This window comes from Stegostoma tigrinum, chromosome 7 (assembly GCF_030684315.1).
Source record: "Stegostoma tigrinum isolate sSteTig4 chromosome 7, sSteTig4.hap1, whole genome shotgun sequence".
In the NCBI taxonomy this organism is placed as follows: Eukaryota; Metazoa; Chordata; class Chondrichthyes; order Orectolobiformes; family Stegostomatidae; genus Stegostoma; species Stegostoma tigrinum.
In genome coordinates, this window is record NC_081360.1 from 39,233,004 (window position 1) to 39,260,317 (window position 27,314).

General features: G+C 38.1%; 1 protein-coding gene across 1 annotated transcript in view; it reads right to left on the reverse strand.

Annotated features, from left to right (window-relative positions):
• The window catches only part of itgav (integrin, alpha V), a 120,240-nt gene that overhangs the window by 32,356 nt on the left and 60,570 nt on the right, over positions 1-27,314 (reverse strand). The window contains exons 10-17 of the mRNA XM_048534142.2: positions 26,955-27,011; positions 26,804-26,856; positions 23,211-23,416; positions 16,650-16,841; positions 14,967-15,012; positions 10,196-10,300; positions 8,648-8,703; positions 2,668-2,822 (exon numbers count right to left, since the gene is read on the reverse strand). Of these exons, the coding sequence (XP_048390099.1) occupies positions 2,668-2,822; positions 8,648-8,703; positions 10,196-10,300; positions 14,967-15,012; positions 16,650-16,841; positions 23,211-23,416; positions 26,804-26,856; positions 26,955-27,011 (870 nt within the window). The remainder of the gene's footprint in view (positions 1-2,667; positions 2,823-8,647; positions 8,704-10,195; positions 10,301-14,966; positions 15,013-16,649; positions 16,842-23,210; positions 23,417-26,803; positions 26,857-26,954; positions 27,012-27,314) is intronic.

Here is a 27,314-nt window from a genome sequence, read left to right on the forward strand (position 1 = left end):
CATTGTTATCTTTCAGACACAAATGAATTCCTACAAGCTGATAAATGACCAAAGTTACAACACATTATATGCTTCATGGTAGACTAAGACATTCCAAATTTTATAACAGAATTGCAATAGAAAATGCAGTGTCATCATGAACTGCTTGACACTCCAAGATTTGTGCACACAGCAATAGTAATAATGTTAATAATAACAACTGTCTTTGGAACTACTATTTAAAGTAAAACTTAAATTCAAACAGAAGTCAGGATCAAAACGTAAAAACCACATCACAAAAACCACATCACTTGTGCTGCAGCAGTATAAAGCAATGTAGCAGATTAAAAAAAAAGTTTTCAGAACACGCTGCAGCAAATATAAAGCATACCAAACTCTTCCGTCTTATGATACAACAGACTTCTTCCCACCATCCCAAGTACATTGAATATGAATAGCTGCAAATACCAATGTTCCATTGAAACAGACTGGCATAAAGAATGAAACAGGTTAATGCATAGCAAATTAAATCAACACCAAAAAGAGAAAGAGGAGCTAAACTTTGCCCCAGTTATTAGTGAAAAGTTCACTTAGGTTGGTCATGTAAATAGTGACTAATCTAGTCACCATTTAGAAAGCAAACTTATATTTAATTGCAGCTTTTCAGCACTGGGCTTAAAAGGATATCTAAAAGATTATGTCCTGCAACCTAGTGGTTGTAAACCACTGTTGCAAGGTGAATCCACTTATAGAAGAAAAAACCTGTTAATGATGTTCCTCATAATTTCCACTTATTTTATTAAACTTACCTTATATCTTTACAGACAAAGAAAAGCCAATTTGGCACATCCCAGAATGATTTTATTGGCACACCACCGGCCAACACCAAAAAATATTCCAGAGTGATCCATTCCTAAATTTGAGCCTCCCCGGTAAGAGAAGACCAATTAGAATTTGCAGTCAGTGCTATTCCCAGCTCTGCAAACTCAATCCATGAGAAAGTATCCCAGAACTATAGATGTTTGTTCCTGAGTGGAGCAAATTCTCTGGGAATCCTGGTTGGTGGGTCCAGAAGCATTATGGAGCCTGCTGCGTGCAGAATTTTGCTAGACAGTAGGCCTGCCTTGAGACTCACACTGTATTGAAGTTTTGAAAAGAAGCACAAAATAGCTCTCCCTCCTCCCTCATGACCATCCAAAACAAACCATGCTCTCAACTGCCCCTATATTCACCCCAATGGCCCCCATACTCTCCATGTCGACCCCTGTCCCTCCCCCACCCATCCCCTTGGACCTTTACAGACCCTCTTCAAACTTATTGCGAAGCAATGCAAATCCATGTCCTTACTTGTAACATCCCAACTCACCCAGTATCCACGGTGGGCAGACCTAAGCACCCATGCTGTGATTAAATCAAACTCTTCCGTCTATTGGTGATTTCACTTTTTCAAAATAAATACTCCCATTGATTAGAAACCCATTCAGCAAATTTGACTTCTTTACCCATTATAAAAGCAAAAATACTGGAATTCATAGTGCCATGTCAGAGTCTGAAAACTTTAATCAAATTGTGAATTGAGAGTCACTCTACTTTAAGAACCAAAGTTATGAAATCAGTAATGCAGTACCAATTCTGTAATGAATCTGGCTTATGTCAGCAGAGTGAAATAACACTTTAAAAACATTCCAAGATAGATTTGTTTCTTAAATGTTTAAAGGAAAGAGTTTTAAATCCCATGACAGCTCCAATGAGCTTATATACTTTTTGCAATTCATTTAATGATGCCAAAGGCAGGCCTACCTTTTCCAAAAAGCATCTGACCTCCCTCCAAGGTACCTCAGGATCATACCCAAAAGGATACCTTACCTCTCCAAAAGGCTGTTCTACCTATCCAAGCAACTGTGCAAAATGTAGACCTCCTGTTATCAAGTCTAATATACATATTGCGTTTCCCATCCATGGTGAATAAGAAACAAATACGCCTGAAGGCAGCTGCTGTTTTATATGGGGAGCTATCTCTGAACCATGAACATGCATCTTGGAACCATACCCCATTTCCCAACCCCAGGCCCATGAAAATGGTAGGCACTGTATTCAAAGGTGTGACTTTTGCATTTGTATCTCCATTTTCATAACAATGGAAGTTCACCATCATTGTGCACTCTCAGGTCATGTCTTCTACATGGTGCTTTATTGCTTGACATGGCCCAGAGCACCAATTAGCGACTGGCTCTCTTCACAAGGCTTGTGCTGAATACAACACAATGCTAAAGTATTATGCCAATTGAGCAGATGCAAGATTGTATCTATTATGAAGATAAACCAATTGCTCTACTCATGGAGGCAATAGCAGACTACTATGATGAATCCTTGAGACATTAATTCGAAGGTAGCTGGTACAAGTGATGACTACTCACTTGTTGTCTTAGCTGAACATGGTCCATACTTTGAGACAGCAAGGAGAGCAAGAATCTTGTAAATATTCTGAAGAAGAATCCTTGGACATGAAATGTTATCAGAGATAATGGGAACTGCAGATGCTAGAGAATCCGAGATATCAAGATGCTGCTTGGCCTGCTGTGTTCATCCAGCTCTACACTTTGTAAACTTGAAATATTATATCAGTTTCTCTCTCCACAGGTGCTGCCAAATGTGCTGAACATAACAGGTGATACAACAATGACTTACTCTCAGAAAGGCTTGCAACTCTTCACAAGCTTTCCTTCGGTTATTTTCTACTTTCATTTTCTTCTCATAAGAAGAAAGAGAACTGTGAAGAAACATTGCTCTCTTGATAGCTCCCTTCTGTTTCAGTCTGTCCAGCTGCAGTTCCAAATTAAAATCTGCAAATAAATAAAACTCAACATTATCTTTAAGCATACACTGTAGAACCAAAAAAAAAATCCAACCAATTCAATGGAAGAGTAGATGAAGTCACTGTCATCTCCGACCACGACATTTTATATCTTCATACCTCATCTCAAATGCAAAATTCATAGCACTTAATAGGGTGGACGATAACCTGTATGTACTGAGTGGGGGGTAATATGAAGAACAAGGTAGTGAAGGGATGGAATCAATAGTTAAATTAAAAAGGACTGATGGGTTTTCTGGTGGCTGTTGAAAAACGAGAGATATGTGATTAATGTTAAGGATGTTAAAATGAATTGTGTGTGGCATAGGGAACTAATGCAATTTTGCAAGAAGATTCTAATCCAAGTGTTGCCAAGATGATGTAAAATGGGCAGCATGGTTCTAAACAAGTGGTCTTCATAGACAAAGGACACCAGAAAGTAGACTGGGACAAGGCATTCCAGAGGTGAAAGACAAAAGTGAGGAATTCAGCATCTTCGGTTAGCAGATGTTTCAGAGGCAAAAGGGTGGCAATCTGGAGGTCACAGATTGCATGTTTAAAATGAAGCTCAGTACAGATTCTGCAGCAGGCTACCAAAGCTTTGTACAGATTTGCAAAACATCAAAAACACATCCAGACTAAAAACAAAAAGAGAGAAATTGCTGGAAAAGCTCAGCAGGTCTGGCAGCACTTGTGTTGAGAAATTAGAGTTAATGTTTTAGGTCCAATGATCCTTCCTTAGAACTGGTTTTTGTTTAATTCAGAGTAAAAACGTTAAACGTTAAATACCAACCTGTGCGAAGTTAGCTAGATAGTGATTGGCATAGATATAAATTAAGGGAAATATGGTGATTTTCAAGGGCCAATGGAGGGAAATATTTCTTGTTTTTCATTGCTATCTAAGAAATCTTGCTAGTGAGTATTTTGCTTGCCCACCATTGGCCATCTCATCAGTTTCCAAGCCTCCAAGGTACGCAATACCATGCTTCTACCTCTCTATCTCACCTTTCTTACTTCAAAGCACTCCTGAAAACTAAGTAAGCTGTGGTCATCTAAACTAACATCCCCTCACACAGTTCGGCATTATACTTTTTGTTATATAATGTTCCTGTGAAGTACCTTAGAACGCTTCATCGTGTTAGAAATTATTTGTATGCATTTACGTAATATTTGCTGTCGTTTCATAACATCCTTCACAATTAAAGTAAACTGCCAATTTTTGTTGTTTAGAATCAGTTTAAAAATGCCAATATATTTTCAATTTTTGCAACATTGTGAAAGTGCATTCACAATCGACTCACCTTGAGGAGCATCAATTATACTGACTGGCTAACACTAGATGTCACCATAACATTCCTGCACTGATCTGATTTTGCAAGAACAAAAGGGCGAAGGCAAAAGACAATTCACTGTGAAGCAAGACAACTCCAAAGAGACGCTAGCAATAAATGTTTCAGTGGAGTACCAAGATATGCTTTTCCAGACATCCTCTAACTGCTTCAAGTAATTTTCCTTTAACAAAAAACCTTAAAATGGTTGTGCTCAGGATAAATTGTCTTGGCTTAAATTCCTTTGATCTAACTTATGTTGAAATTGATTACAGCTTCTGTCTGAAGATGTTGAAAGTCTGGGTCCCTTAAAAACAGAATTTTCCAAATATTTACTGTATAACCTGTGATTTCGTGTAACAGCTATTACAAAAGTACTTAACCTCCCATACTTCTAGCATATCAAAACTAAGACTTAGAAAAAATAGAGGTCTTGATGTCCATTGAATAGCATTAACAATTCATCAGGAACCAAATATACCCTATTATCAGTGTGTGGTTTTCAAAAATAAGCTCACAATAAAATGATAAACTAATCCTCAGGTGAAAGTGGACATGGAGATGACTATCATCCAACATCATAAGTGGCCGTCCACTGGCCACTGGAAAAAATGGTTCAGAAAGTTAATTGATGCAAAGAAAATAACCTACCCCTGGAAATATGATAGAAAACTAAGAGCCAGACTCAGACAATAGTACAGAGAATAGGAAGCACGAGGGGAAGCCCACTGGGGTTAGGTCAATTCCAAGCTGCAATAACAGCACCAGGGCCAAGGAAGTCAGAGAAACCACAAGTTACACAGGGGCCGGAGAGTTAAGGAACTAGATTCCACACTGGAGTAACCGCACTGGAGCGAAGTCAAATGCACACTTGAGGATCTGTACATGGGCCCCAGACAGCAATCTTCATTGGGAAATCCTTATCAAGCAGATGGAAGATGGAGCAGAAGGAGCGATGGAAGAGGAAGGGAAGACTTCAGTAACACCTCGGCTAGACAGCAAGATGTTACTGCCACCACTTTAACAAGACAAAGTGGGGATATCCTGTTTGTCCTCTGGTATCAACAAACCATCCCCAAGTGCCATGGTTAGATACTTCATCTAATTAACTGATATATCAAATCTAAACTGCTGCTTTTTAATAAGCTATTAGTAATTTGCAATAAAGCATCAGCTACCTAACTGTATTAACAAACACCTAAATCAACAAACAGATGCCTGCAGTCTGCACCTGGTTCTGCACAGATTACGGAGTTGATTTGCTGCTATTAATTCTTTTCAGAACACAACTCTAAGGGGCTAATTAGTATTAAGTGGTGAAGGATTAACCACTATAACATTTTCAGCAGGAGAGGCACATAGTTGAGCAATAAGAGATAGGATATTACATTATTGTAAAATAAGAGATTACATTAGCTTAAAACTGGTAGGTAAGAGATGATACTGGCCTGAATTTCCCATTTTTAGGCCAAGTGTATTTCGAGCGGGATTCACAGTGGCAAATCCATCACAGCGCATAGCAACTTTTGTCACACAATCTTCTACACTAAATTTCATTAAGTATACAAGATAATAAAGTGTGAGGCTGGATGAACACAGCAGGCAAAGCAGCATCTCAGGAGCACGAAAGCTGACGTTTCAGGCCTAGACCTCTCTGATGAAGGGTCTAGGCCCGAAACGTCAGCTTTTGTGCTCCTGAGATGCTGCTTGGCCTGCTGTGTTCATCCAGCTTCACACTTTGTTATCTTGGATTCTCCAGCATCTGCAGTTCCCATTATCTCTCTTCATTAAGTAGACAACTGCTTTCCATGGCACACATCACATGGAATGGTATGGAGAAGTGCAGGCACTCACCACTGCCAAGATTTTCTGACAATCCCGAAAATGGACACCAGCCAAGATATGAGACAGTTCAGCCCGAGACTGATAATGACATGGCTGTAGAGAATAAAACTAACAAACAACAAACTAGAACTAACTGGCTCCTTCCGAGGATAGTTGTTTATACAGTGGGCAAAGATATTTCAAGGCTCCCGAGGTATCCGTTCAGACCAGCTACATTATTGAACATTTTCCACATTGACTTTGTTGTTGGCAACTTAGATTTCTGGGGAATCTCATTAGTGTACATGAAAATTGCAAAGAACATGGAAATGTCAGCCCAAACAAGCAAGCAGTGCCCAACAAAACGTTTTAAACATGTAACTTCACGAAGATCCAACTTAAATTTTGTCTATCATTGGCAAGTTAATGCTTGAAGCCATCCAATATTGCACACTCAGCACTACGTCTGTTCCTTCATTATATTAATTAACTGTTATTTGGTAATTGTTCCATTCCGTCTGATTTAGTTCCATATAGACTCATGTTGTTATCTAGCAAAAAGCTCTTCTTCACCTCAGAAAGTTTCAACCAAACTAGCTTTTATAGGTTTTTGAAGAGTGAATTCTAGCTTTCAATCACCCTTTGGGTGACAAGGTGCTTCCTGATTTTGCCTCTGAATGGCTTCACTCAAATATAATGTTACAGCCTTTGTTCTGAAATTATCTACCAGAGAATATAACTTCAGTACCTGACAAAATCCTTGAATCATCTTTAACACCTCAATTAGTTCACCCTTAATCTGATATACTCAAGGGGAAAGAATCATTTATACCTATTATACACAGCAGACTTAATAAAATGGTAGCAGCATTCCCCTTATAAGTGTATCAAATGCTAATGCTATACCAAAGCAATTAAAAATATAGAAAATATACAGTGCAGACCTCAGTAAAGGGGAAAGCAATAAATAAAAATTCTCAACAAAGATGAAGAATAGCCGAACAGCACACGGAACACTGAGTCCTTTTGCACCAATATTGTTGGGTCTAGTTTTGCATTCCTTACAAGACTTAGTAAAACATGGGAAACTCATCTTCTGTGATAAATATGCAGCTATGTTCAAGAGCTAAACGAACTTGCAGCAGAAGTAATTTGAAAGGCACCACTCAAGATATCTGGATCAGCAGGCAAACCTGCCACCGAAAGGCCCCAAAATGGCCAGGAAAATTCACTCACGGGAGTGACTGATCAGAGAAAAGTCATCCTGTAAATGAAATGTATGGAACTGGTAAAGGGCTGCTCCTCCAAACACAGCCGTTCAAAACCTGTCAAAAGAAGCACTTCTGAGCTAATGGGGATGCATAAATAATAAACTTGCAATCACTGATGTGTTGAATTCCTTGCAAACAAATGTCAAATCTCTAGTTTAAGGCTACACAAATTCAAGAGCTGCTACACTTGGGGTTTCGGGGGGGCTGTGGTAGTGTGGAGGGTATGCAGTGGATCTTACTATCATGAACAGTGTCAATTAATAGAGTTAAACTGAGACTGAGATCTGAGATATAGTAAATCAAGCAGTTAGACATGCATTACTTCCAATCTTGTGAATGTGTGATAAAAACACTACATCTGTAACTCACTGCTTACCAGAAATGATGATTACGGTGGTGGATTTTTGTATACGAAAAAGGTGTGTCAGTTATTTTGAAAGCAAATTGTCATCTCGTGTCTGTTGTCTTGTACCAGCTTAAGTGGTGTGATATCGAAGAGATTAACTATTTCCTGGCATGTTGTGGGTTTACGTTTAATGAATTGTTGCTGAGTTTTGAGGATACAGATTAATTGTTCTAAATCTCCATCAGTGCATATATCAATGCAGATGCAAAAAAGATACTGTTACTATCCGACTGCACCACCTAACAAATGATTTTGTAAGAATGGCAAAGTGGCTCCCAAAAACCAAAACGCAGCCCTCAAGAAAATCTCCTGAGAAGCCCTCAAAAAAGTTTTACTTTAAGCCCTATTCAGAGGGCTGCAAAGGATCAACGAAATATGTATGCAAGATTTTGGCATAAAAATCAAACAGTTATGTCAAAGTTTGATGCAATTGCATGTTCTTCCTTTCTTTTCAGAATAGGGATGCAACACCATTTATAAATGTTTAAAGTTCTTGGTGAATAATCTGCCAGCATTAAGCTTATTTCGTTGACATTGAGCCAAATTTGTGTTACATCACTGATACATCACAATGAACAAAATCAAATTCTAATTGGTAAATAACATGAGTTACACCATCAACTTGGGCAGTAATTAAATGGCGATTACTTTGCCAGTTGTAAAGTGTTCCATTAAAACACTTTAGGTCTTAGAAGTCAGCACATATTATCTTGCCAACCAGGTCAAATAAGAGTTTGATTAATAGTTTAGTCTTGTTATTCTCAGTTTCAATTAAAAGGTTCTATTTGATTCAGCGTGTGTTCTGGCACACATAATTAGCTACAGATTTAGCACAGGACCATCTCATATATTAGCTCTTATTTCACTAGCTCCTAAAAGATTGCCCAACCATTACATTTATTATAGTTCACTAAAAACACAATACAGTTTTAATCTAAATTATAATAAATTACAGAGTGTGCACATTTGATAAGATCAAACTCACCCAAGAAATCTGCGGCTCTTGCTCCAAATGCACTTAAGCAGAACTTAACTGTAAAACTGGTGGAGAGGAATGATTATCAGCAACTGTGACAAGTCAATAGTTTGAAACAATCTTTAGAGTTAAAATGAAGGTCAATTGCAGCACAATGAATAAAGGCAACAATATTGCTTACGATGAAATTTAGTCACTTTTTCTTTTACAGGCTAATTTTTTTGCATTCAAAATGAAAGTATTAGTGCTGAGAACTGGAACACTTTCCACTTAAGGCACCCAAATGGGAAAAGCTAACTGTGGAACATCAAGGCTCCTGAGACAGTATCATCCAACCCACAACCTCCACAAAATAGAAAGACAAGGACAGCAGATGCATTGTAACACCACCACAAGTTCTGATCCAAACCACACAACACTGTGTGGAATTTGCACATTATCCCAGTATCTGTGTGAGTTTTCTCCAGGTGCTCCAGTTTCCTCCCACAGTCCAAAGATGTGCAAGCTCAGTGGATTGGCCATGCTAAATTGCCTGTAGTGTTCAGGGATGTGTATATTAGGTGGGTTTTGGGGGATGGATCTGGGTGGGATCCTCTGAGGGTCAGTGTGGACTTGATGGGCCAGACAGCCTGCTTCCACACTGTAGGGATTCTATGGAAAACATCCTGAGTTGGAACTGTATCTCCATTCCTTCACTATAACCAGATTAAAATCCTGGCAGTCACAGCAGTATTGTGAATGTACCTCATGGATTCCAGCAATGCAAGGAGTTAGCTCAGAATCGTCTTCTCAACTAAGAATGGGCAATTAATTCTGGCCGAGCTAGCGATAACTACATCTCAAACAAATTACAAAATCTACAGTAGAGAAGTATCCCCTCTTTTGTCCAAAGCTAGATCTGCCTGTCTCCTAAAGTGCATCATAGGAAGATCAAGCAGTGTGTATAACAGCCAAGATAAATGTCAAAGTTAAAACGATCCAGTGAACATTAATCAACATGGCAAGTTATAACTGGGAAGAACTGAATGTTTTCTGCGGCCCCTTACGGTGTAAGAGGGAGAGCGAGAGAGGGAGAAAAAAAAAACTTATGGATGGAACATCCCCAAGGCATCCCAAATACCTTCAAGACAATGGATTATTTTTGAAGTGCAGAAAGATAGGTGACAAGGCAAATGAGGCAGCCAGTATGTATTTAGCGAGTCCACAAATAGCAAGTGGATGAATGATGAGTTAATCTGATTTTGTTTAATGGAAAAATGTTTTCTTGAACTAGGTAAAGTTTTTATAATTACTATTTTACATTACTTAGGATCGATTGTCAGGCATGAGTTAAGTTTCAAATTTGTTTGGAAGCCTGTGGGATATCATTTAATAAATGGTTTTCATTATTACACGAACATATTTTAAAATAAAATAATAGATAAAATATTGTATTTCACAGATTCCAGTTATTTGACAATGTAAAAATCAAATTAGTCACTGTGAATAACAGACTGAGAAAAAGAAATCAGTGATTCAGGATGCAGTATGCCTTCCACAACACAGAATCAAACTCACCAAGAGACCATGACACCTTCTCTCAGTGGACAGCTTTTATTCTCTGGATTCAAAATTGATGGGTTGACCTCTAATGAAGCATTCACGTGTATTACAGGTCTGGCTCTAAAGTTTAAAACATGAGGAAAAAAAATCCATTAACAGTAGCTTGATGCAGATATTCTGAACTAATTTTATTTTCTGCAGAGGCACAGACTTAACAAATTATACCGCAACATACCACATTTGTTCAACTCAATACATTGTGCTACTCATCACCAAGATTATTTGACAACCTAGCTTCCATTCAACTAGGTGACAAAATCCTCCTTTTGTTTCCTACATTGAAGATTTGAAGAAAGACAAAAAATACTTTGAAGCCAGGGTAAAGGAAAATATTTCCATCTCACTCTCATTCAGGCATCAAGTTTTTGTCTTATTTCTTCATAACTATTTTCAATGACAAAATTAAATCTTAATGGGAATGAACAGTCACAAAGGCAATTGTAAACCACCAGATAATCAACAATTCTTTAACTGAGTGTCAACGTCACTATGATTCTTAGTGATACAAGATTTGAAACTGCAAGAACACACTTCACTGTTATAACCCTTCAAAACTGATGAAACAGAGAATAAGCTTGCTTTTACAGTGGAACTTAATTATATCTAATAATGGTTTCATATCATTAAATTAAAATCTATTAAAATCTAGTCTATCAATTACTAAATTAAGAATAAGCTTCATAGTGGAATAAATTGCTAACGCCATACTAACACAGAATCTGTTTACTTAAGTTTGCATAGGCTTAATATTACACATGGGCCTCCCTCAGGAAATATACAATTTGGAGTAACACCGTTAATACGTGACAGTTTAATCTAATAATGACAAGAAATCTCCAACAACGTTTTAATAGAAATATATCAAAATCCTAAATCAAAATTAATGTAACCTCTTTATGGTAAATGCATGTAAAATTCTGCAGTAAATCTGGCCTGAAATCCACATTTCCATTAGCTATAACTGACGACTATAATTAAAAAGTAATTGATTTTATGAACTGGATCAAAGAGAATCACATTAAAAGTAAACATGAACCAACACATTGTTTGGTGACAGAAAGTATATAAATTTCTGCCTGCTACCTTTAAAATAGTTTTCATTGTACTGGACTGTAATAATCAATGCAAGGCATATGAGGACACCACTTGCGATAAATACTGAACATTTCAGCTAATTCCAATTAATGCAAACCTAAAAATACTATTAGAACTTGGTAGTAACACTTAAAACTTGATAAAATCATCGAAATCATGTACCGTAAGCTAAATTAACTAGTGCTTTCTCAGAAGACCAGTAAATGTTTGCATTTAAAATTTTCTGGAGAACCCAAAAGTTTCACTCATTTGTTACAGATCCCTACTTTACAGAAATGGTTCACTGAAAATTTATTTTTGTGTAGAATATTTCCAGAAAAACGAAACTTTAAATTGTGTTGTGCTAAGTGTTTCTTTTCCATGTATCAGCACTTTTTTAACCTACAAAAGGTTTGCAATGTTTGCAATGGGTGATGCTTCCCAAAAAAAATTGTACCTAATCTCATCAACAAACATTCCGAATTTGACATTAAATAATTAACTACCCAGTAAATCTCTAACAGTAAAATGGTTAAATTCCAACTCTAGATCAGTGTGACATTCATATGTCCCAGATGAGCCAAATATCTTTCCAATTTAATAAAATTAAATGAGAATTATGAGTTTTTCCCCTTTTTTTAATTTTAGGAGCTGGGTTAAAACAACCCAACATCATACTGGATAGAATCACTGGAGCCATTTGACAGAGAAACATATGTCAATTGAACTATACTGAAAAGATAAAAGTGATCGTTTAATTATCTCCAATGGTTACATGTATCCTCAAGCTTGCATTACTAATTTCTTAAACATCAGCCCAAAGTTATCCATTAACATTTAAATGAAATAATTTTACTCTACTTTATTGGCTCTGTTGTACAGCAAGGAGAGTCAAAGTGGAGATGAGCTGTAGTAATAGGATACTCTATTGACATTGACACAGATAGGCGTTTTGCCTCCCTGGTGCCAGAGTCAAGGATGTTTGAGCGGGAACAGGATATTCTGAACGGGGAGGTTGTGTATCCAGTGGTTGTGGACATAGACAGGAAGATGAGGTCCTGCAAAGGGATTTTAGGGTGTTAAGTCGGAAATTGAAAAGCGAGACCTCCAGGGTTGTAATTTTGGGATAACTCATTGTGCTGCATGTTAGTGGAGCCAGAAATAGCAAGATAATACAGACGACTGCAAAGCTGAAGAGATAAAGATTCAGTAACTTTGGATGACAACGGATATTGATGGTTTAGTTAATGAGAAAAGGAAGCATATGTAAAGTTTGGAAACTAAAATTAAACAAGGCCCTTGAGGAGTATAAATGAAGCAGAAAATAACAATCAAGAAATTAGAAGGACTAGAAGGGGCCACAAAATGCCATTGTTAAGTAGGATTGAGGAGAATCTCAAGGCATTTCATTCTTAATTTGGAGCAAGACGTTAGAGAAACGGAAGAGAATTTATGCATGGAGCCAGAAGAAGTAGATGAGGTTCTCAATGACTACTTCATATCACACATTCACTGAGGAGAAGGACATGCATGATTAGAGAGGTGAACATTGATATTCTGGGGCATCTCAATATTAAGGAGGTGGTGGTGTTAGGTTTTGTCTTGAAAGTCATTCAGGTAGATATGACCCCAGGGCCTAAGGGAAACAACATTGGTAGCTAAAATATTGGAGAAAATTCTTAGGGACAAGAGTTATTCATATATGGAAAAGAATGGGCTTATTAGGGATAGTCAGCATGGCTTTATGTGGGGGATGTCTTGTCTCCCAAGCTTGGTTGAGTTTTTTGAGAAAGTGATGAAGATGATTGATGAGAGTAAGACACTGGAATGTTGACTACATGGACTTTATTCAAGCGTTTGGCAGCACTAATTGATAAAGGTGGTAAAGAAGGCATACAGCATAGCATCACGGTAGACTGATATAGAAGATGAAATCACATGGAATCCATGCTAAGTTGGCAAGTGAGATTCAAAATGGGTTTAGTCACAGAGACAGACGGTAGCTAGGGAGGTGTGTTTTTCTGACTGAAGTGGTATTCCACAAGGACCAGTGTCTGTTATTTGTCAGATCTTTCTTATTTGCAATATATATAAATAACTTAGATGAACATGTAGGTGATCTGATCAGTAAGTTTGCAGATGGAACAAAAATTGGTGGAGTCATGGATAATAAGGAAAGTTATTAAAGGATACAGCAGGATATAGATCAGTTGCGAAGAGCAGAAAAATGCCAGATAGAGTTTAATCTGGACAAATGTAAGATGATAAATTTTAGGAGGTCAAATGCAAGAGGAAAGTTTACAGAAAAAGGCAGGGCCATTAGCAGCATTGATATACAGAGAGATCTTGAGGTCCAGGTCCATAACTCCCTGAAACTAGCAGAACAAGTGGATAAGGTGGTAAAGGCGGCATGGAGCATGCCTTCATCAGTTAGGGCATTGAATATAAAAATTGGCAAGTCACGTTGCAGCTGTATAAGACTTTAATTAGACCACATTTAAGAGCATCATGTGCAATTCTAGTTGCTAGGGCCACACCGCAGGAAGGGTGTGAATTGTTTGGAGAGGGTGCAAAAGAGGTTTACCAGGGTGTCGCCTGAAATGGGTCGTATTAACTATAAGGGAAGATTGAGCATTGGAGGCTAAGGCTAACCATTGGGCCGAAGGGTCGCGAGACGAAATAGGAGGTGTTGTTCCTTCCGTTTGTAGGTGGCGCTATTGTGACACAAGGAGGCCCAGCATGGACACGTCATCGAGGGAGTTGGAGGGGGGAGTTAAAATGGTTTGCGACTGGAAGGTGCGGTCATTTGTCACGTACAAAGCGCAGATGCTCTACGAAACGGTCTCCAAGTCTATGCCTGGTTTTATCGATGTAGAGCCCAATGGCCTAAACATGGAATTCACCAGCTTTAAAACCTCCCCACCCTCACCTCATTCCATGTCCAACCCTCCCTTTCATTCCCGCCTCCTTGACCTGACACAACCTGTCCACCTTCTCTCCCGTCTACTTGCCCCATCCACCTCACTGACCAATCGCCACCACTGCCCACCTGCACTCACCAATCACCATCCCACATACTTTCCCCAGCCCCGCCCTTCCTCTCTATTTATTTCCCAAATCTCTTCTTTCCCATTTCTGAAGAAGGATCCCGAGCCAAAACATCAACTTTCCTGCTCCTCTGATGCTGCCTGTCCTGCTGTGTTCCTCTAGCTCCACACTGTGTTATCTATGATCTTCTCCCAGTTGTGTCACTTGATGTTACACCAGGCCTTGTTTCTACCCAGTAAGTTTATGAAGCAGCTAAGCGCACCTTTCTGACAGGGAAGCCTATCAGCCTCTGTGAAGTTTGCCCATCTGCCATTATAACTTAGTTTTCATGTGCAGATTGCAGTTGTTGTGGTGAAGAAGGCAAAGAAGAATTCACAGAAGACATCGCTGTAATTCAGGAAAAATCAAAAGTAAATCGGTACTCTTGCTAGTTCTCCCATATATGTATGTACAGTACTCTGCCAAAACAGAGCTCAATCTAGGTATAAAAGAGGGTTCAGCAGCATCTGACGAAAATCAGAAATGTTTCCTTTAAAACATCACATCTACAGTTTAGAAATGCATCAACTAAATTTATTCCACAGCAGAAAATGCAGTCACCTACCTGTAAACTACTGCTTTGTCAGCACCAAAAGCTCCTACAATCAAATCTAGAAAAAAAATTACAAAATAACAGTGAGCTATTGACGAAGAAAGGTCAAGTTCTTGCAAGAACTTTTTAAAAATTATATTTTATTGTTTGGAATCCGGGTTTTAAAACTATTCATTTTTTTTTCATAATATTTTCAACCACAAAAATGTTGACTGAACTACAGCTGGTACAACTTCCTGTCCCTTTTGGCTGTTATCTGAGCACTATGGGAGGGAGCTTTGTTTGGAATCCGTTAGGGAGATTTGAGAAATCACCAGCTGTAAAAGGCAAAGATTGCTTTTACATTCCCTCATTGGGTCACAGCAGTGTTCCCACTCCCACACGTATCGTAATTCACCACCAGCACCTCCATCTAATTGCCAACGTTTCGTGAAAATGCTGAATGGGTTTTTTTATGGTTCTTGTCTTAGTTAACAGACTAGACCAATCTTAGCATTCAGCATCAGTAGAGCATTAGACTCATAACTCAGTAAAATTAGAAGGGGATAAATTCTGAGGAAATGCTTCTACATTAATGGTGCTCGAGAACAGAGTCAGCTCATTGTGTTTCTCCCTTCACTTTTGACGGTCAAATAGTCTCAACATCAAGGCTTACATGTAAATAAGGGAACAAATGTAAAAGGTATCTATATATGTAGTAAAAAGCCAATATTTTTGAGAAGCAATAAAAGAGAAGGTAAATTGAGACAAGGAAAAACCCAGTTGTATTATCTGTATTTTGGCTCTAATAAAAAGTACTATGCTTTTATTTATAAGACACTGCTTCAGAGAAACAATGTTGTCATGACCTAAAAGCAGCACCTTGATACAAGACACACTGAAATCTTGATTAAGCACAGCATGATACCGTATCGTCCTATGCATCATGCATGACTTAAAGCACATCAAGTAAATATGTACAATTAAATCCAGACTCCAACAAGTACTTATCAGTAGAGTTACAAGTAAAAAGACAGGGTGGAATTTGAAAACTGCTTAGCCTAGGCAGATTCCGATCGATTCTAGACTGGAAACCAATTCTATGAAACCAATCAACACATTCAATAGATTAAGCAGTGATATACAAATCTCAGGTTCATTTTGAGATTGACATAGGTTCTCTGATTGATGGACGAGATTGTTCACAAAGTTTACAATGCCAAAAAAATGTTTACAATGCTAAGGAAGTCAGTTATATCTATAACTCCAATCAGACTGGAATCCAAGTTTCAGATTACCTACAATAATTTCTAATAACACTTACAATACATCAAGGTAACGTAAATGTCTATAGTTCTCTGGGACATCCAGCTCACACCATTAAATAGAAGGACTAAATGGAATGTTAAATATAAGCTTTTTTTGTAAAACCTGTTCAATATAAAGTACCAACCGTGAAATATTTGATGCATTGTGCATTACTGCAATCTTAATATGTTGTTATTATTCTTTAATCCCATTGGACCTCACGTACTTCTGATATACAACTACTTCAGATAGGCTCAATGCTGAAATGTTGATGGTTTTTACAGATTCAAAATTTTATTTAAGAATTTGTACAATAATGCTGAAGTGTGCACTGCCAGACAAAGTAACATGAAAATCAAAATCTATCTGAACTACCAATTTAAAATCATTTTTGATTGTCAAACATACCTGGATATCCATTTGTGTCAATATCAACAGCACCTTGCATGGCATAACCAAAACTTGCAGGCATCTTATCTGAAGCCCACTGCCCTTCCAAAGTCTGTGAAGAATGAGGGTTTAGACCAGAAGACTCTCCATTATAAATATAAACCAGACCTCTATGATTTGCCCCTGCATAAGGAACTCCTATGGCAACATCTGTAAATTAAGTAAAGAATAATTAATTTCTGGGTCCATTTGTCTTTCAATATATATCTATGTCACGGGACTTACTTTAAAAAGTTTCGATTTGTAGAGATGAAGAAAAATGATCTAATTGATGGCTTATTTCTGCTTAATACACCTATTGTCATTTTGTGACTATTTTGACTTGACAAAGAAAATATTACGTCTATGAACACTTACAATATTAAGATAGAAAATAATAGACTGATTCTCAAACTGAACAGTTGCCATGGTACAAATGCTGTCAGATTTGCAGGCTATAGACAAAGTGAATAGACTACAAATGAAATTCCAAATCCTGACATCTACCTTAAGACATAATAGAAAGTATTTGTACATGACACCAATTAGATAGATCTAGCATGTGAAAGTAACTGTTCTCAAATATTCATCTGGCATTAACACTTTCAATTCATGCATACCGACTGTCCAATGAACGGATGAGAACATAAAAGCATGCTAGCTCACATGTAACCATAGCGCTGCATTAATTATTGCTTTCCAAGAGACAGAGGGGAAAACAAAAATGTATGTTTTTTAAAAAAATGACTAAGTCATGAAATAACCAAACAAATTGAGCTTGAATTAATTTAAAATGTGACATAAGCACTAGACGACCGAAAAAAAATGACATGCAAAGTAAAACTAAACTTTATAAAAGAACACCCACAAACTGGCAAAAATGATGTAAGCAACATCTGTTATGGGACACTTCAAGATGCCAATCAGTTCAAGTATTTCTACTTTTGTTGGAATGGAACCAAACTAAGCCAGTCGAGGCATTAAAAAGGTGACTGACATATAGAAACATTTGCATTACTCCAGATGTTTTGCCCTGGGCTGTAATCTATTCAACTGTAGTGCATATTGCTCCCATCATGGCAACAGAATTTCCAAACAGGCATAAAAGCAAAATGTTAAAACATTTGACTGTTCAAGACTAACCGCAAAGCAACAGAAGTTCTTTACTATTACTAGCCACATTAGAGTACATCATAATTTCATCATTCTGAACCAGAAGGATGAAACAAAAAGTAGCAATCCTGTACGATTCATCTCGAGCACACCCATGGCTCTCCTGAAAATGATGTTTATCAAGGTATACTGTCAAGATCCACTTTTCATTCTGAAATGGCTATTTAATCAAGATAACTCAACAATACAGGACATTCATTCTCCGTCTGTCTTCAGACATGCTCTAAATAAAAGTAAAAGTAAGAGTGACAGTGTTGACTGTTCTATCCTTCTCGATAGAGGGATGTTGACGTCAACTTTAATCCTATTCATAACTAAAAGTAGCTGCAGACTCAGAACAGTCTTTGATGATGTCAAAGTGATATTAGTCATCCTCAGACAGTCAAATTTGTCTAGTGTTTAGTTTGTTGCAGGGGTTTTGAGTGTTTAATCACCACATTGACAAAATGTCACAGTCTTTGGGTTAATGCAGAACTTGGCTTTTCTTTCCTCTTAAAAAAAACCTTGAAACTGTCAAACATCAGTGCAAAGTCAACAATTTGCCTGGTTCCCATTAGTCTACTACAACACTGTCCATTATTTGTTCCCAAAGGCCAGATGTTTTTCAGCAGCTAGAGTGGCAAATACAAATAATATCACATAACAGTAACTCGCAATGTATACTGGATTAAATCCCACAGCTTTTAAAACAATTAACACACTGAAAAATGTGTTGAATACTGCCATGAAAATGTCTAATATAGAAAATTATTAGAAATGACTATGAGAGTAAAATTCAAAATTTGACAGAAGTTGTACCTAGATTCAGTTTTAATGAATCAGGTATCAACTGAGAACTATATGCAGACGTTGACATGTTCTAGTCAAATTTCTAGACAGCCTTATAAGTTCATTCATGTTGAAGTTACGAAGAACAACTTTGAAAGCACTGGCTCTGAGACAATGGCAGATTTGGCTCTTCTTGTAAAAAAACAAACAAAAGAAAACTGTGGATGCTGGAAATAAGCAACAAAAACAAATTGCTCGAAAAGCTCAGCAGGTCTAGCAGCATTTGTGGAGAGAAAAGCTTCTGAGGAAGGGCCACTTGCCCTGAAATGATAACGCTGATTTCTCTCCACAGATGCTACTAGACCTTCTGACCTTTTCCAGCATCTCTGTTTTTGGCTCTTCACATGCAGGGTAATACTGTGAAGAAAACTATTCAGAACATCAGAACATTCCAAAACTGAGAATGGATGTGGAAAAGGGGGGAAAAAGGGAATTGAAGAGGAGGGGAAGAGGGGAGAGGGGGGGGGGAGGAACAAAAGCAATAAAAATGAGTGAGGAAGAAGAGAGAAGTAAAGTTAAAAAAAAGGCACATTGAAACAAGAAGCCACTCAGAGTGCATGCCTCCATAAACAGCGCGTTAACTCAACATTATTACAATTGCACAACTCTTCTTTCAGGGTTTTCCCCTGCCTGTTCGATGCTTTGCCACTACAAAGATGAAAAAAGAATCTATTAAAAGATTCTATCTTAGTGAGAGGGTTTCAGACAATCCACGTCCAACATCCTGCTCTGAAAATTTAAGGAAGAAAGGCAACCGACAACATTGACTTTTTAAAACAATTTACCCTATCTCCCAAAGTTGACAAAACCTTTAAAACAAATCCGGGATCCAGATTTGCATTTTCAACAAAAATGTATCAGTTCTTTCGTGGGATGTGCCAAGCTTTACTTACATCAAATACATCAATTACTATTGCAGCCAAAATCATTAACTCACTTTATTAGTGGCAACTGTAAGTTAAAAATCTTTAAAATACTTAAAGGGAAGCAAGGGTTACAGAAACCTGAATGTGTATTTTAATTTTGCATAAGCAGTACCACCTGCAGTGGGGAACATTTTAGTGTCACAAGATGAAGGCATATGCATGTTTATTGACAAAGACAAGGAGCAGATAATGCCGTGTATGGCAAACCAGAACATACAATGTTTGAGCCTTAAGTTTTAATTCATGTTGGCTAACAAGGTGATTCCACATTTATCTGCTTTACAGAACTAGCGACTCTAACTTAAGGCTCATTTTCAATATTGGCTTGGTGCCTTCTGGGTTTGCTTTTCTTCGAAGACCATAACTTTGCAGTACATGGCAAACCACTATAATTTGTAATTTCTTTGAGGCTGCACAATAAGATACAACTAGATAATTCAAAAATCAGCATTCTAATTGTAAACTTGATTTATTTTTTGTCATCGATGAATCTGCCTCACTTGCAGAGAGTTGGCACTGACACAATAAGCCAAAGCAGTCGTCTTCTGTTCTGAAACTATTCTACATTTCATATTTTTTGTTTTACATCAATCCATAGACTTCGGGTCAATGTCTCAGGCTTTGGCTCGAAAGGATATTTCCTTGGCCGCCACCACCCCCCCCACCCCCAAGATCCAAATCATCCAATCAAAATTCTTATTATTTCTCCCAAGGAGTTAATGAGAACTGCCACGGTTCTTGTCAAACATATCCATGACACAGACTTATGGCCAAATAAAACTATCGCAATTATATGAAACCTCTTGCTGTTCAGCAATGCCATGACATTTATCAAAACAGTCCAAATAGACAGGTGTTCCACACATGTGGCCATGCAATCGATGGAACTGAACTACTCAGGAAATGTACAAGGCCCTCTCCTGCTGATGTTTTCCAATACAAACCTAATACTGTCTTCTACTCCCTTCAAGCAAAGTTTCAGTAACTTGATGGTGTAATGCTGCTTTAGGAAATGACTGATTCAGCATATGCCACAAGCAACTTAAAAAGGAACCCCATAGAAATATTGGTACTACTTGATATCAGGGTATGATTTGTGCTCCAAAGCTATCGTTTAACATATCCAAAAAGCCTGGCTTAAAATCTTGGGTAATTTATCAAAGAAAACCAGGGTTTATGAGGTTAGATTTCATAGCCCTGTCTGTGTTGCCTTGATTATGGAAGGCTTAGGGTGATCGGATCAAGGTGTTTGAAATGTTTCAGGGATTTGGCAGGATAAGACATGGATAATTGCTACCTGTGGTGACAGCAAGAGGGTAAAATCTTTAAAATCAGAACTACACCATTTAGGGGGGAAAGCAGAAAATACTTTTACAAACCAAAGATTATAAAAATCTGCAATCTCTCCCCAAATCATAAGTGGTTGTAAGACAGTAAGTTTGCTTGGAAGCAGTGGCAGAGTGGTATTGTCACTGGATAACTAACTTAAAGATCCAGGCTTGTAGCCTGGGAATATATGTTTGTATTTGACCACAGCTGATTGTGAAATTTAAATACAACTAACAAATCTGGAAATAATAGCTTGTCTAATGGTGACCACATAACCACTGTGGATTATAATAAAAACTCATTTGGTACACTCACTCATTCTTCAGAGAAGGAAATCTGCCATCCTTTCTGTGTGAATCCAAATCCACAGCAAGGTGGTTGATTATTAACTACGCTCTGAAATGGGCCATTAAGCCCCTCAATTAGAGGGCAAAATTAGGAATGAGCTACCGACACCAAATTTGCCAGAGATACCCAGATCCCATCAACAAATAAAAAAGTGACGCTTTCAAAACCAAGGCTGATACATTTTTGGCAGATGAGGATATCGAAGATGTCAAAATTTAAAAACAGTACTAAATGATGTGCACACTATACTGATTGAAAAAGCAATAAACCAAAAAGTCAAAAAAGTACTATTTCACATTTGTTCCTAATTCAGCTAAGCAAATTTATAAAAAACTGACAGTTGAGATGAAAGTGTGTAGTGTCATCATCTGGAATTTGGATTTTAAATTAAATGTGTGGTTTCAATGCTGAAAAGGTAATATTTTTTCAAAAATGTCAGAAGGTAATCCAGAATGGTGAATTAAAGACAATTTCTAAGAAGGTATGTGATTCAGGTTGTGCCTAGCAGGATTCCTGTGGAGGTAACTGAGGAATTGTTTACAAAGTCAAACTCTTATGACATACACAGAAAACAGATAGGGTGCCACTAGCATTTTGAATTCAGTTCAGAATAATAGTTTTACATCAGTAGAAGGGCTGGTTAATTTGTGAGGTCTTTACCCAATGAACGTTTGTGCAGACATTTTCAAACTGTCAGAACTAAAATTAATATAGACCATCAGAAGTGAAAACAGGTTTCTGGGCAGTCAGAACTGAAAAGAAGTCTCTCGACCATCAAGACAGAGCAGGATCATTCAGTGAGAAATTAAAGAGTAACAAACAAGAAGTGCTGGAGAAACTAAGCAGGTCTAGCAGAATCCATGGAAAGAAATGAGAGTTGGCATTTTGAAACTGGTATGACTTCTTCAGAACCAAAGAGTTACATTAGAAGTGACATTCTGGTTTGACTATCCAGAAAAGATATTGCTGGTTTGTTTTGCTGTTTATGATAAAATCTTTAATTATAGTTTGCTTTTTCTTCTTTTGTATAATAAACCTGTGCCATTTTGTGAAAGAACATTGACAGCATTGTATGCAAATGTTCAATCACGAACCACCATCAACAGCAAAAAATTAAACTTTTGCGCTATTTAAACCAAGTTTCACTCTGATCTGACTTGTCCGGTATTATCATCATCATTTGGGTTCACAAAAAACAATGGCCAGGGGTTATGTTTGTACTTATTGTGCATGGGCTTTCAACAACATTGCATTTCAGGAACAAGAACTCAGGATGCAAAATATGGAACATCCATTCTCTCAATTAACTTGTGCCAATGAATATTGCTTTCACGCTTTTCAACAGAGCCACCACATGTGAGCAGCATAACCCTACAATGAACCATGGTCAGCCTGGGTAACAAAATCCTTGGGTACAACCAGGTTCTGACACATCGGTTAGCTCAGTTGTTTGGAAGGCTGGTTTGTGATGCAGCATGATGTCACCAGCTTGGGTTCAATTTCCACGCTGGCTGAGGTGATAATGAAAGGCTCTCCTTTTCAACCTCTCCCTTTGGTTTAACATGAGGGTCACTACAGCTCCGGCAGTCGACTCTCTCTAAATGAGACATTAGCCCTTGAGTCTGGTATGACGGTTTAACCTTTTACAACAGGTTCATAGCCTGCTCCTTGAATTTTTCAACCACCAGGCCAACTGCAAACATACCACCAGTGCAGGCCAATAGAATAAAAAGCCTGGGGTTTCCCAAAACAAAGAAGGAAAGATGTCACGATACATTTTGTTGGATACAGCTTTTTCCAAGAGAATTATGTAATACATGACAATTTCATTAGCATATACTTCTGAATAACTGTATGTAACTCAGATATGGTCTATTCATACAATTTTGTCACTGAGCATTATCAATGAACAAGCAAGTAAATAAAAATGACACACCATTATAGCCATCTTGATCAAGGTCTCCGAGAGGTGCAATTGAAGACCCAAACCTGGCATATATCTCCATGCCAGTCAGTTTCAGGGCATCCGTAAAGCTAAGTGGCGAATTTTGTAGATAAACATACACCTGGCCCACTTCTCTATATTTCCCATCGGAACCACGAACCATAAAAAGAGGTGCTCCAATCAAAAGGTCATCAAGTCTAGAAGACAGATCATCAGCATTATAAGGTGCAGCAGAATCACAATGTAGCTGCAAACAAACAATTGTACCCAATATCCTTAAAAACATGAACAATTTTGTAATAGAGATAGCCACAAACAGATGTTCACCTGCACATCTGCTAATGTGGCATACTTCATCCGCTGTTCCCGTTGTGGCCTCCTCTACATCTGGCAAAACAAGGTGAGACTTGGGGACCGCTTTGTGGAAAACCTACGCTCGGTTTGCGACAAACAACTGCACCTCCCAGTCGCGAACCATGTCAACACCCCCTCCCGCTTCTTGGACGACATGTCCATCCTGGGCCTCCCTACAGTGCCACAACAATGCCACCCGAAGGTTGCAGGAACAGCAACTCATATTCCGCTTTGGAAAACTGCAGCCCAATGGTATCAATGTGGGCTTCACAAACTTCAATATCACCCCTCCCCTGACTGCTTCTCAAAACCAGCCCAGCTCGTCCCTGCCTCCCCAACCTGTCCTTCCTCTCACCTATCTCCTCCTCCCACCTCAAGCCCCACCCCAATCTTCTACCTACTAGTCTCATCCCGACCCCTTCACCTGTCCGTCCTCCCTGGACTGACATATCCCCTCCCTAACTCCCCATCTACACTCATTTTTACTGGCTTCAACCCCACCACTTTGACCTGTCTGTCTCCTCTCCACCAATCTTCTCCTTTTTCTATCTTCCCCTTCTCTTCCCTATTTATTTCAGAGCCCCCTTCCCCTTCTCCATTTCTGAAGAACGGTCTAGACACAAAATGTCAGCTTTCCTGCTCCTCTGATTCTGCTTGGCCTGCTGTGTTCATCCAGCTCTACACCTTGTTACCGCAAAAATTTTTTAATGGTAGTATATTGTCTACATTACTTAAACTATGTCAAACAAAAGTAACTTAGTTCTAGCTTTGGATTAATCAATGAATGACAAACAATTCACAGATTTTGCTTGGGAGAATAACACTATATATTCTTAATTGTCCCCATGATATCTCTAAGAGTCCTGAGCTATGATCCTTCTGTACATAAGAAAATAAGCCTATTTGGTGTCAGAAGGTTATTAAATTATTGCTGATTCCAATTACGGAATGCCAGTACACATGTAGTCTTCTACAGGAGCACTGGTCAGGTGCAGGAACTCCAACTGATATTCCTCATTCATACATCAGATATATAGAGTCTTCAGCCATGAGTGCAGCTCAGTTCAATTCAAATTTTTGTGCTATATCTTCCAACTAACACCTACATTGAAATTAATCAGTCAAATTGAACTAATGTAGTACAATTCAAATTTGCACATGGAGGTGTTTTTGAAATTTCCTATTAAGAGATTATCACTGTCACTGAAGTTCACACTTTTTCAGATGTGAATGTGTTCAGCCTTTAACATGGATTTCTCTCCTCTTCTGAAGGCACATCTTTACCATAAGTAACAGCTAAAATTAATTGTAAAAAGTCCTTTGAGATGCCCTTCAATTCTAGACAGCACTGATTGCATCTCTTTATGTTAGTTATTCACTAACTCAGCAAGTCTCCCTATTCTAAAATGTCTGTAATGGTATTTTTACTAATTTGTTTGTTGATTTGCTGACTATACGATAAACTGCAGAATCTGATTTGTTAAAAAATTCATTCATGGGACGAGGGCGTCACTGTCTAGGCCAGCATTTATTGTCCATCCCTAATTGCCCACAGTGCACTTAAGAGTCAACCACATTGCTGAGGGGTCTGGAGTCACATGTAGGTAAGGATGACAGTTTCCTTCCCTGAAAGGGATCAGCGAATCAGATGGGTTTTGCCGACAATTGACAATGGATTCACAGTCATCATTAGATTGTTAATTCCAGATATTTACTGAATTCAAATTCCACCAGCTGCCATGGTGGGATTCAAACCCAGGTCCCCAGAACATTATCTGGGTCTCTCAATTAGCAGGTCAGTGATAATACCACTAGGCCATTGCCTCCCCTCCGATTGCTCTTCCTCCAGAGCCTCGAAAGATATGGTTTAATACATCTCCTGTCAGTAAATCAGAATCAAGGATTTTTTTTTGACTGATGTCAGTCAATGCCACAATCCCAGATAGTGTAAATAGTTCATGTCTTCGTGCGGTTCTTGGACCTCAAATTCAGCGAAATAGATTTGCCCAACCTAGATTCAGTTTTTGAATACTAGTTAAATCCAAAAATAGAAACAGCTGGAAAAACTACATTTTCCTCAGAAGAAGTGCCACCAGACTCGAAATGTTGACTCTGCTTTCTCTCCACAGATACCGTCACACCCGCTGAGCTTCTCCAGCTATCGCTGTTTTTGTCTCAGATTTCCAGCATCTGGAGTTGTTTTTTTGAACATGTTGTTAGCATAAATTGGAGCAGGCGTAGGTCATTCAGGTCTTGACCCTCCTCTGCCATTTGGTAAGATAATGGCTGACCCAATTGTGGCCTCAAGCTCCATTTCCTTGTCTCTACCTCCTATGACTTTTGACTCTCATAACAAATGAAAAATCAAATGCATCTTAAAAAATATTCATTGACTCTGCCTGCACAGCTCTCTGGGAAAGAGTATTCCACAGTCAGTCCTTGCAGAGAAAAAATAAATCCCCATCTTCCTCCTAAATGAGGCCTTATTTTCTGAAGTGTGCCCCTTAGTTTTACTTCCTCCAACACACGGGAGCATCCTTATAGCATCTATACTCTCAATACCCACAGAATCTTATGTTTCAATAAAAGCTCCTCTTATTCCAATAAATATCTATGATACAGGCCCAACATGTCCAATCTTTTCTCACCATACTCCAGATAATGTCTCACCAACATCCTTTACTATTATAGTAAAATGTTCCAACAATAAATTACAACATTCCTTTCCAATCATTTACTGTATCTCCCCATTAATGTTGTGATTCATGTGCAAGGACACTCTGATCCCTCTGTTCCATAGTGTTTTGAGATATTACTCCACTAAATTAATATTGCTTCTCTATTTTGCCTGCCAAATTGGATGACTTCACATTTCCCCATATCATACTTCACCTGCCATTCTTTTGGCCACTCATTTAAACCATGCTCTTTTGTAGAATCTTTATGGTCTTCCTCACAATTTATTTTCTCGCCCTATACTGATATTCCATTCGGAACTCAGTGCATTTTTAACAAACATTCAAAAGAAAAAGAAAAGGAAAGGAAAACTTAGAAGTAGCAGCTGATATCATTAACACACAAGATTTTATAAGTAATTAACAATTCATCCAATAATATTGCCCTTCAAGTTCAATTAAACAAATTAACAGTCACACTGAAATGGTTAGAACCAGTAAAATTCTTCAATCTGTCTTTCAAAATTTGCTTGCTCTCGGTCTCCAACCCCTTACCCATCACTGTTGAGATCAGTAACAGCAACAGAATAACCAAAGTACGCAGCCATCTGTGAAAATAACAATCTCAGTCACCATTTTTCACTATTGGTAATTGAATATGATAAAATACACAAATTTCTTTTAAATACACTGCAGAGCTACTTACCTGTTCCCCAGTAAAATTGTGGAGAGATTCCATATTCATTCCATTTAAAATAGTAACCTGTCAACAATGAGTACACTTAATACATCAAAAAACACAAAAATTGTCAAATAAAAACAGATGATTCCTGATATATTGTTAACTTTTGATACAGATGATCCACATTGTCTCACCTGAGTCATAAGGCCATGACTTCACATTTCAGGACTGGAACGATCTAACAATTCAGGTCAGCACTAAATTGGCACTGTGCTGTCAACAGATGCCATTGCTTTCATGTGTAAGATAATTAACTGATGTCCTATCTACTTGTTTATGTAAAAAAAACGCTCCAACACTTTAAGGAGTTCAGGTATCTTGACC